We start from the raw sequence: 11914 nt of genomic DNA on the forward strand, positions 1-11914 counted from the left end.
CACCTGCGGTGGGTGCTCCTGGCTGGTGGGTCACCGCGGGGCCAGATCTACTGGAGCCTGGCGCTGCTCCCTTCCCTCTCGCCGGTTCGGAGATCCGTGGATGAATCGCAGCTCTTGAAAGGGCAAGTCGGTGGCGTGTGGACCGTGGAGGCCCTGCCAGACCATGCTCTGCTTCATGGGGTTGTTTGTTCTTGGAACCCTTCAGCCTCGGGGCAGAGACGGCCGAGTGTTCTGGTTTTCACCCATCTCTAGTTCAAGGGTCACTCTAGAATCAGCTGTAGAAGTTTATTTTGCTTAAGGCTTTGCGGAGTTTGGACGGTCTTTTGAAAGTGGATAAGCGCCCAGTAGTCTCGAAATTTTGACTGAAACTGTTGGTTTGGTTGAGCAGGTGGCTCTGTTGTCCTCAGAATGCACATTCTGCCGTCCGTAACCAGTGGTTTGTCTTTCTGTTTAAACTCGTGTAGATTTGTGACCTACCCAGTGTGCTGAATTCCTGGGCTCTCCCTTGCTGTACTTCCCATCTTGTTTAATGTTCTTGGGAACATGTTCTGTTCAGGTTTTCGCTAGAATGAGAAGTAGTTGGCAAAGGCGTGTATTTTAGCCGTCCTTGTCATTCGTAGCAGCAGGTTCCCTGCGTGTGGTACTCTGAGGAGAGCTGGTCTAATTTAGAAACTCTTTCTATTTCAAGTTTTTAAGAGCACGGTCTCATTAACATTCCAGTTCCCACTCAGATCTGGTGGTGGGAGGGAGTAAAACGAGTCTTACTGCCAAGTGTGGTGCAGCCGATCCTCCGGAGCTGTTGTGAAATGCGGTAGTAGGGTTACTGCTGCCTGGGGGGGCTCCCCATTGGGGCCTCGGTGATGTCTGATTCTCGGTGATGCACAGCCCGAGGGAGAGACTGGGACTGTTTTGGGCTCGAGCAGAAAAGACATAGGAAGCTGAGGGTAAAAAAAGGTGAACTGACAAGCTGCAGGTTGGTGGCAGATCTGGGGAGAGAGCTTCAGTCTCGCGAGCCCCAGGTTACTGTGTTGTTTTGGGGACCTGTGCAATATCCATTCTGCCATTTCTTAATGGTTTTTTAGAGCTTACAGCAAAAGGTGCCTCTCTCTAAACAAAACTAGTGCTGGGGTGCTGCAGGACCTGCTTCTGGGCATGCAGTCGAGAAACTCAAAGATGAGCATTTTTAAACTAGCAGAGGCTATCCGAGCGCTGATGTTCAAAGAATTACGTGCATTTTAAGATTTCCTGCTGCTGTTCGACGTTCGTTGCTCTGACTGTGTCAAGTTGCTAATTAATAACAACTGTAGGCACAGTGTGTGGTCCTTGAAATGAGCTGGCAATGCTGCCTGACTGAGAGATGCTATTGGAGACTCAGATTTATAGCAGAACATCTCTGCTTCCAGAACTTGCTTCCCTGAACAGCTCTGCCAGATATGAACTTGGTGCTGCCTCAGCTGCTCCTGCTATGAGCAAGATTGTCTAGAACCTCACCTCCAAAGTTACTATTTCTTGTAAGAGTATTCACTTCCTTTATACAGAGGATTGCAAGATCAGGCGGGGGTTTATTCTTCTCTCTGATCGGACCCTGATAGTGTTTTTCAGTTGTTCGTGGAAGTTGGGCTTTACTGGAGGTGTGATGTAACAGAATTGATAAGGATTTTTTTCAATGTTTGATTTATTTTTTTTCCAGTGAAAATGAAGAATTTGTATATTTTTATTGCTGTCCTGTTGATCCCATGGAGTTTTTCTTTGGCAAAGTACGATGAATTTGAGGATGGAGAGGACATTATGGAATATGATGATAATGACTTTGCTGAATTTGAAGATGTTAATGAAGATGCAGTCACGGAGTCTCCTCAGAGGATCATCACTACGGAAGATGATGAAGAAGAAGCCACTGTAGAGCTTGAGGGTCAGGATGAGAATCAGGAAGATTTTGATGATGCGGACGCACAGGTAATGCCTCATCTCCTTCCTCTACGTGTTTCCTAACAGTATGTCTACACCTTTCTTTCTCACCTTTTTGGATTTTGCTTGCCAGGCTTTGGATTTTCATGTTGTTTGTGATTTTTGTCCTTTAGGAAGGTGATACTGAGAGTGAACCTTATGATGATGAGGAGTTTGAAGGCTATGAAGAGAAACCAGATGCATCTCCTAGCAAAAATAAAGACCCCATAACAATAGTTAATGTAGGTATAAATGTTGATCTGCTTTCGCTTTGTTTTTCCACTTATTTTTTAAGGCAGTGTGCCAATAATCTCATTGGTGTACACATAAGAGAGAATCTCTTCTAAAGAATTTGCTGTTTGAATTAACAAGAGACAGTGCAGGAATGGGACTAAGTGTGGAGGCAAGAAATACATGAAATAACATGACAGGCTAGCAGCAGAGTATGATCCAGGGGTGCCAGCTTCCAATTCCACACTTTTCTGCATTAGTTTATGCTACTTTAAATAGCAGCTCTTGAAGTAAAACTTCCAGGACAGGTGCCTTTGGTCTCTTGATCTCTATTTTTAAAGCTGCTAGAACTCGCGTCCTTGGATCAATGCTGTATTCAAACCAGCAACTGTAATTGGAGTACAGATCAGGGAATTCTTCGTTAAACAGACCTTTTGAAATGAAGATTTGATCAAAGCATTTTATGACTTAGCTTCTTTTACCCTTATGACTATGGGGGGAAGTGGAGGAGCTAGTGATGATGCTTATTTAATCCAGAGACAAACCATACATCACGGAATGCCTGGGTGCTTTGTCAACACATAAAGAAGAGGTTGCAATGCCGATACACTTACAGTAGTGTATTTTTAGCTTGTCTGTGGCTGGAGTTTCACATTAGAAACAAACTCCTGGTTTTTGAAGCCAGTCTCTGTCTACCTTGCATCACCTTCTTGTTGCCTCCCACGAGAGTTTTTATAGAATGGTCAGGTGCTTGAGGCCTGCATTTTTTAAAGTATTATGGCTGACCTTGGTAGTGAAAATTAGGATTTGGGTACTATTATGACTGCAGGGTGATACAGGGATAGCAGAGTGGCTAATCTTTCTTTGAAATTGGCAAGGTCAGGCAGGCTTCCCTGCTCCCCACACAGTTTGTGGCTTTTAGTGGTGTCCTGAAAATGCCCCTGGGCAATGGGGATTGCTTCAGATTTCAGCAGAAGTTACATGATCACCAGGTAATGCTGTGATGGTCAGGGAATCAAGCTCAAATCATCCCTGGGTTGAAATGCTGGGCTGTTGACTACTCTGAGGGATACACGCTAGCACAGCCTCACTTGGAAGGGAGTGTTTTGTTTCTGTCAGTCAGATCTTTTGGGAACACTACTATCAGTTGTTTCCTGTATGATTACTGTGTCCCAGTAGAGCCAAATGCATTATTGAGGCTTAGGTCTGGGCTGTCACCCTTGTGAGGCTTATTGCTGTGTTTGGGGTGAAGCTTCTCCAGTACTCAGGGTCTTTCAAACTGTTTATGTATATGGAATCCACTCATTCAATGTATAAACCCCGTCTCCTTTCACTTACCGTAGGTCCCTGCTCACCTTCAAAACAGCTGGGAGAGTTATTACATGGAGATCCTGATGGTAACAGGTCTTCTTGCTTACATCATGAATTATATCATTGGGAAGAACAAAAACAACCGTCTGGCTCATGCATGGTTCAATACGCACAGGGAGCTGCTAGAAAGCAACTTCGCTCTTGTTGGTGAGTGCCACAATGACTAAACCAAGATGGTTTTAGACCTGCCTGTAGAATAGAGTAACCTTTTCTGCACTGATGCGAGAGAGCACTAAGGACAGCTCTGGGTGTGCCGGTCTGCCAGTGGTGACATTCAGGTAGTGGTGGTGTAGTAGAAATTATTCAGAAACTTCAGTGGTACTGAAATAATCCTGGAACAACTGACCTCTAAGCTTGCTGATGAACTTCAGTGTTTTAAATTTGTGGGTTTTAAACTGCAGTTCTCTTTCACTGTTGTTGTTGTTTTTCAGGGGATGATGGCACTAATAAAGAAGCTACAAGCACTGGGAAACTAAATCAAGAAAATGAGCACATCTATAACTTGTGGTGTTCTGGAAGGGTTTGCTGTGAAGGAATGCTCATCCAGCTAAAGGTAAGGATGAGTAAGTTTGTAGAACTGTTTACCTGTCACCGGTTTTCAGGTTCTAGAGGCTTTTCCATTCCAGTGTGAGGAACAAGGAGTCCTAGCTCAACTTGTTCGCTCACACTCAGAGACAGGGTTCTGGACATGCACACGTGAAGGGAAGACTGGTCGGACTAAAGATCTGTACAGGCCTGTATTCTGCCCACCAAAGTAGGTAAGAGCAGATGCTTGCAGAAGGAGTATAGAAACCAGAGGTATAGCGTAAACACAGGTGACTGGATACTGAAGAGCCCAGCTGCCATTTAGAGGGACTTTAGTGTGTTGGAGGAATGGATGAACAGGAATTCCCACGAAGTACAACAGATGAAGTCCTACACCTGGGATGAAACAGCCCCACACATTGGTTCAGTTCATAACTTGAGGGGTGCAAGGCCCTGAGAAACTCACCTAATGCAGAAAGTAGGCCTGCTTTAGAGCAGTATACGTGACTTCCAGAGGGCACTTCAAACCTAACTTATTCTATGAAAAACCTCTACTTATAACTCTCCTCTTTTTCCTTGAGCCCCATTTGTATCTGTCCATGAAGTGCTGCACTCTAGGTGTATTCAGCTCTTTTCTTCTGTGTTTACACGCTTGTGGTTTTAGTTTCTGAAGAGACAAGACCTACTGAACGTTCTTGCGCGCATGATGAGGCCAGCTTCTGACCAAGTGGTATGTACTCGGCCCTTTAGATTAGCTGTGATAAATTGTTGCATTCCTTTTGTTCTGCTTTGCTGCTTTGGATTTCTTAAGACACAAGTGACCTGTGAGGTGTCTTTCTATAGTATTCCGTACCTTCCAGTTCAGTAACTGTTGAATCATTCTGTAAGAATCATTTGTTGTTGTTTTCTGCATGTAAAATGCAAACAGCTGATGACTGGAAATTGTTTTATCTGTGGGTTTTATTGCATGGTTTTATGAACAGCCTTAATCGTGCTTCAAGACCTCATATCTTGATAAAGAGTGGGTTTACAATCTTGAAATGCTTAATGATTGTTTTTCTGTCTGTTCAGTCTGGCTGAACAAAGATGCTTAATGCGTACAGATATTATGTCCTGTAACATTAACTTTCTACCCGTCCCTTGCTCTTGGAGATGAGGGGAATCTCTGTGCCAAGAGAGGTTACATTTTGGAAGAACAGTGGCCGTGTGCACTGTGAATACTCTTTCCATGTATCTATAATTTAAATCAACAACCTTTATCTTAGCTGTGTATGGCCTCGCTTAGTCTTTGTTCTTCTGAAGCAGTGTCAGACAAACACAGCATTCACAGCAGACGTCGGTCTCTGTTTGGCCAGTAGTCTGAAGGCAGAGTACATCATATAAATCTGACTAAGGCTAATAACATTCTGTCCCACAGCAAATAAAAGTAACAATGAATGATGAAGATATGGACACCTATGTGTTTGCTGTTGGAACGAGGAAAGCACTGGTGCGACTTCAGAAAGAGATGCAGGACCTGGTATGTGTGTTTGCGCTGGGAATACTAATGTGATAATAGGATGTAAGAACCTCGAATCTGTAGATTGCTTATTTTTTGGGGAACAGCTGAAAATTTGTGACTGATCTGTTGGAATTAGTCTTTGTGGAAAAGACTAATTTTGATTAGTCTGTGATGCTATCGAACATCTGAAGTGCTAGCCAGCTGCTGTCAGAACTGCTGGAAAAGAGGCAATTGAAAGCATCTTATATCTTCCTTTTGGTGTAGAGTTCATTTAGGAGGAGGCTGAAGTATCATCAGGATACACATGACTGTCACTTACCCTCATTTAATTTGCAAATGACTTTTTCCAAGGATTGAAGACTAAACTTAATCAGTGATGTGATGTGGAAAGTTGGGATCGAAGTCATCTGCTTTGATATGATCTGAAATTGAAACTGTCTGTATGTTCAAGGCCTGAAGCTTGCAGAGAATCTAGTGATAACAAGCAGTGGTTTGCAAATCTCTTCTCTCATAACTTATCACAAGTAATAGTTTTGAAGTGTGGTTGGTAGGGTGCCAGTTGGTTTTGTTCCATTACCAAACAGTATAAACAAAATGCCTTAATCCACTTTGAGCATTCCAGCATGGCTAGATTACAGGTGTTTTATCTTTTTCCTTAAAGTACTCGCTATTGAAGGGAAATAGTAACTTAAAGACTGTTGATACTGCATGCTCTGCTTTATGCTTGAAATATCCCCAAGCAGGCTGAGTGGCTGAGTTGATCTATTTTGGTTGTTTTTACCAGGTACTTTTAGGGGTCCCACTGTGCTGGAACAGTTCAGTCTTGGCAGATACTTACATGTTTGTGTTTTATTTTTATTTCTTTCCTCTTTTCTCTTTGAAACAGAGTGAGTTCTGCAGTGATAAGCCTAAGTCTGGTGCAAAATACGGGCTTCCAGATTCGCTGGCTATCTTGTCGGAGATGGGGGAGGTCACAGAGGGAATGATGGACGCTAAGGTAATCATGAATGAATTAGTACCAGTTGTCCTTGGTAACCCTGGCACTTACAGCCTGTGCAAAAAGGTTCCAATCTTTTATTTCCTGTAGGCATCATGAGAGCCAAATGGCCCTAAGCGAGATCTAGAGAAATCAAGACCCTAAGGAAGCTTAGGCTTTATTCCTTTCACCTAGCAACTGGTAGTCTGTGGGTGAATTGCAGACTTAAAGCTGCCTTTCAAAGCCTGGCAGTTAGCTCCGACAGCCGGTTCGGAGGGTGTTAATGGTGTGTCTGCAGGTCCTCAAAGTTGACACCTCTTAAATGAATTGGAAAATCCCAAATGAGGATGTTATATCCCAGTTGCTCTGTTAATTCCATGCATCCAGGCAAAAAATGCAAAAGCTAATAAATATTAACAGTTTGAACTTCAGTGTCATGTGGCAGCTGAGCACAGTGATTTTCTGACACTTTGGCAAAGCTGTGTGGGTAGGCTGCAGGTAGGTTGGTGTTGGGAAAAACTAACCCCAGTTTCTCTTGTAGATGATACATTTCCTCACGCACTATGCTGACAAGATCGAATCCGTCCAATTCTCGGACCAGTTCTCCGGTCCAAAACTTATGCAAGAGTACGTATAAAGCTAGATCTCTCCTCCCAGTAGCTATTGTAATACTAAGCAAAATAGAGGCTGACAAACTCGTTTGCAGTGTGAAGCCTGCTGGAATGCACACAGAGAAATAGGGAGCAAAGGTGAAGCAGGTGAATAAATACACTGCCAATGCTGCATTAGTTTTGAAGATCAAGGTGCTGTATTGCTTTCATGTTTGTTTTTGTGTGTTGGATACGCTGTAGTTTGGGCAGCTACACGTTTCAGATAACACCTGCAGCTACGGTGTACTCAGCTGCATGGAAAACAAGTGAGTAATCCCACTGTACGGCACATTAAGAGTTTAAGGGCCAAGAAATAACCCTGCAGGAGGAAAGCTCAACATGTTAACTTGGATGCTGTTTGAATGCATTAAAAACTAGGTTTAAGCAAATTCTGCAGTGTAAAATAAATCAAGGCTGCTTGCCCTTCCCTGCTGCCCAATCCATCGCTTGGTACTTTTGTTCAGGTTGATTCTCAGCTGTGCTTCAGAAATACACTGATGCAGTCTCTCTCTAAGCCTCCTAGTCATGAGCTGCTTTCAGCTGCTGCTTCAGAATTGCCAAGTGGTGGGTGATTGATCTTATCTCAATTACCATGTAGGTTTCTGCAAGGATGTGTTATACTCACAGGCATATAAATAAATGATCCATATCAAAACTTGAAACTATCCTTCAAAAAAAAGGAACATACTTGGATTTAATTATAAGACAGCAGTATGTGCCTTATACTGAAGTTGCTAAGCTTTGGAGGATCTGTGAAATGTAGGTCTGACTTTCTTACACTAGAATACTGTGGGGTTTAGGGCAGTGAGTTCTTTAGAAAACGTGGTGGGTGTTTTTTCTAACTGACATTTATAGATCTGTAGTAGTATAAACAATGGGGCGTATGTGAAACCAAATGTCATTAAAAATGTGCAGGCTTTCTTGGTGCTCAGATGAACCCTGACAATCAGGTTGGAAGGTGCTGTTAGTATGGGTTTACATTAATGCCTTTTCACTGCATGCTTTTGAGTAAAACACGTCAGAAAACTGACTAGTTTGAAACTTAAATTTGAGTTACAGCCAGGCTTTTAATCTTTTATATTTTATTGAAGTAGTTGCAAGTCTCTTGGTTCTTGACGAGGTTTTCCCTAACAATGCTAGGTATTTTGTATGCCTGCATTTTTCTTCACTCATTCCAGCCACTTTTTTTCTTTCCTGCCAGGGAGGGTCAGCTTACAAAACTGCCCGAAACTAAAAAGACACTTTTGTTTACATTTAACGGTAAGAGAACTAGTGTATATGTGTGTATGTCTATCTGGGGGAGCGTTGTGCATTATTTGTGCAAGCCATGTGCCCAAGTTCTATCACCTGTGGAAGAAAATATATATGAAACATGCACTGAAGTCATTCAACAGGGCTGTTGATTGATTAACCAGTAAACAGAAGGCAGTAATAACACTGGACTGAGCGGCATGTCGTCATGGTGGCAGGAGATTCAGCCTTGCTGTTACTGATCTTGGTTCATACTCGTATCTCTGCTGGTGGTTGTATTAGGTCACCACTGGAAGATGGCTTGTTTTTAAGCCTTGCAGTTTGAGCTTGCACAGAGTTGCTTGGTTAAACCTGATTTGGAATAAAAACAGCCTGTTGGGAGCCTATTCTAGAAAAGGCCCACAGTTCTCAACAAAACTCAAGGCCATAGCTGCAAGTGTAGCTAATGTCAGAGCCTGAATTCAGCCCTTTGTACTAATAAAAGCAAGAAGGCTTGGTGGGGGGAGGGTGTGCCATCACTGTGTTAGGAATCTAAATGCGATCTCCGAAGCTAAATGCTCCTTTTAGTTATGTCCTTCCTAAAGAGGAGGGTAAGAACATCTTTCTTTCATGAATGGTGTGAGCAATAAGGAAAGAGCATTATAACAAGTAGAAAAATCCTGCCGACCTCCCTGAATTAACAAAACCTCTTTTGTTTCAGTGCCTGGTTCAGGCAACACTTCCCCAAAGGACATGGAGTCTTTGCTGCCTCTGATGAGCATGGTTATCTACTCTATTGACAAAGCAAAGAAGTTCCGTCTGAACAGAGAGGTAAGTAGTAGATGGTTCTTCACCTTCTAAATCTCGTACGACATTGCAGCTGTTACCACTGGATCCTTGATTGGGAGCCCTGTGTTTCACGTATGACTACCAGAGGTACTGCGTCCTGCTCATGGGGAAATCCGTATTAACTGCATTTGCTTCTCTGTGAAAAGGGTAAACAAAAAGCTGACAAGAACAGGGCTCGTGTGGAAGAGAACTTCCTTAAACTGACTCATGTGCAAAGACAGGAGGCTGCCCAGTCCCGTCGAGAAGAGAAAAAACGGGCAGAGAAGGAACGAATCATGAATGAAGAGGATCCTGAAAAACAGCGTCGGCTGGAGGTGAGATGGATTTTCAGTGTAGAAGTTCCACTAGAAGCTTGTAAGAATCTATCTCCAGGGGCAACTTTGATTTCTTCCTGGCTGGAAGGCAGACGGCTTTCAGGGTGTATGCTCTTGCTTTCTGAAGCATGTGAAGGCTCCCGGTGAGGAGCCAGCTCACGTGGTTAGAGATGTGAACCCAAGCACTGGAGGTCTTTTTTTGTTTGGCTCTTCTGAAATGGTCAGCTTGCTCATTGAAGAGCTCACCGATGTTCATTCAGATCTCTGTCCTTGCCTACAGGAAGCTGCTTTGCGGCGTGAGCAGAAGAAACTCGAGAAGAAGCAGATGAAGATGAAGCAAATCAAAGTGAAAGCCATGTGAGAAGCATCTCAGTGCCACCTGCAGAGCTTTAATTCACAGGGTACAAAGACCTACGTAACTCCATAGTCCTGCACTTCTTTGAACACTAGTAGCCATTAGAGAAATGTTCCTTGCATTGGTGTGACTTATTTAAGTATTACAGCAACATGCAGGTATCTATAGGGAGCTGCGTCTCGGCAGTTTTATTCCAGGTGGTACAAACTTTTGCTACTTGTTTGTTTAAACAAAAACAAAACCCATTGCAATATTCTTGAATGCTCTTTGTCATTTGTTCTTTAAAATCAGAAGATTGTAAACCTGTCCACGTGTGCTGGTAACATATTCATGCTTTGGTTTTAAACTTCCGTTTTAGTTGTTGGGAGGGAAGGGGGGAAATAAGGGGAAGAAAACTGCACAATAAACATCTACTGTGCGTTTATTTGCATCAAGCTTGTAAAGGCACAAAACAGAGCTTTCCATACGCAGTATGGATTCTTCAGGGATTTGAGCCCAGTGGAATAGAAGTGATTTTTATTTTTTTTTTTAACAAACAAGGGACTGAAACAGTATTAGGTCACCTGTGGGCATGATTGGCATATGTGTAAAACATAGAGGGAATGGAATACATGAACAGTTTCCTACTTGTGGTTTTGAATGCTGCAAGCTTAATACAATGTGAAGTCTGTCATGTCAGTGTGGTGTTTCTTCGGGAGTGAGTGCATGGTGAGTTAGCAGCTTCAACTAGCTTTCCTTGGATATTTTTAACTGTACAAGTTTGCCTCAAACACTTTACTCCTGGTCTCAGCAGCTGCTGCCCTAGTTCCCTTCAGCCAGAAGCTAGGTTCAGTGAAGTATCTGCAAATGCCAAATTCCCCAAGCAGGTAAATATGTTTCGGAGGACGTGTATCCTCACCTGGTAAATGGTCACTTCAGGTTGTCGAATGTAAACGGGGAGAATGAAGTGAATGCCCCTGTGCAAGCACTTGGCTGACTGAGAGCGCTCTGCATTTCATAAATGCTTCCTGTCTAGAAGGCATTTTATTGTTGCTTGTAACAGACTTGTAACAGTTTTTTGTGGGGGAAACAATGTCTTGCATTTTCTTGTTCGATACTCTGCAAACTTGGCTCTGAGGCAATAAGAATGAGCTGCTGTTGAAACAGCAATTCTTGTTCCAGCATGGGATACTTCACACTGATGTAAATGCAAATGTCTGTAACCTGATACATGCAAATACATTAATTTTATAATGGTTGGTAAAATTATTTAAAACCAAAAGTAATGCAGATTATGTGAAATTTTAGCATTATTTAGCTTTAAAGATTAATACGGTATTGTTTCAAAAAGTTCTTTGAAAGGAAATACTAGTTTGTGCTCTTTTTGAGTAAGTGGACAGCTCTCCTAAGGCCCATACATTGGTGGGCCATGGCAGCTAATTTTGTAATATGAACAATCTAACGAAGAGTAAAATATAATTGAAACACTCCACCTGCTTACTGTACTTGGCTGGATTCTGTGTTCTTTTCACCTAGTAGAATCTTGAAGTCTCCTGTCCTGGTGAGGTTTCAGTATAGATTTTTCGAACACACAGCAGCGGGTGTTCTCTCTGCTGTGATTTTGGTGATTATTGCCACTCAGGAGCTGCGCCCTGTGAGGGCTGTGGTTGCTGGGGGAGTACCAGTGGCTGGAGGAAGGTGTCTCTCCCTGATACAGGCTGCGGTGGGTGAAAGTGGAGGATTTGCCCCCTGTGTTTAAGGACAGGGCCATGCAAGCCCTGAGGGTGGGTAGGGTGCATTCCTCCCACCCTGAGGAGAACAAATGAATTAGTACCAACCTTCCTTGGTAACCCTGGCACTTACCGCCTATGCAAAAAGGTTCTAAATTTTAATCTCCTGTAGACGTCACAACGGGAGAGCCAAATGGCTCTAATGAGTGACTGGGCGCCCCGCGGGGGCGGAGCGTCGGCCCCTTTCTGAGGCAGC

General features: G+C 43.2%; 1 protein-coding gene across 1 annotated transcript; it reads left to right on the plus strand.

Moving 5' to 3' along the window:
- The first annotated feature begins 1695 nt into the window (after positions 1-1695).
- CCDC47 (coiled-coil domain containing 47) lies at positions 1696-10208 on the plus strand. The gene is made up of 12 exons (XM_010156912.1): positions 1696-1956; positions 2082-2189; positions 3522-3696; positions 3981-4102; positions 4739-4804; positions 5492-5593; positions 6462-6572; positions 7093-7178; positions 8403-8461; positions 9153-9262; positions 9427-9594; positions 9875-10208. The coding sequence occupies exons 1-12, from the start codon at positions 1696-1698 to the stop codon at positions 9953-9955; spliced, it is 1449 nt and encodes a 482-aa protein (XP_010155214.1). The 3' UTR covers positions 9956-10208.
- Positions 10209-11914: the final 1706 nt, after the last annotated feature.

The sequence above is a fragment of the Eurypyga helias genome, unplaced genomic scaffold, assembly GCF_000690775.1.
Source record: "Eurypyga helias isolate BGI_N326 unplaced genomic scaffold, ASM69077v1 Scaffold50868, whole genome shotgun sequence".
Lineage (NCBI taxonomy): Eukaryota > Metazoa > Chordata > Aves > Eurypygiformes > Eurypygidae > Eurypyga > Eurypyga helias.

Excerpts from the sequence above, each read along its gene's own strand:
- CCDC47 (XM_010156912.1), top strand. The coding sequence starts at position 1,696 with ATGAAGAATTTGTATATTTTTATTGCTGTCCTGTTGATCCCATGGAGT. Across the intron at positions 4,103-4,738 it reads GAATGCTCATCCAGCTAAAG|TTTCTGAAGAGACAAGACCT; the intron begins GTAAGGATGAGT and ends TTGTGGTTTTAG. Across the intron at positions 7,179-8,402 it reads GGTCCAAAACTTATGCAAGA|GGAGGGTCAGCTTACAAAAC; the intron begins GTACGTATAAAG and ends CTTTCCTGCCAG.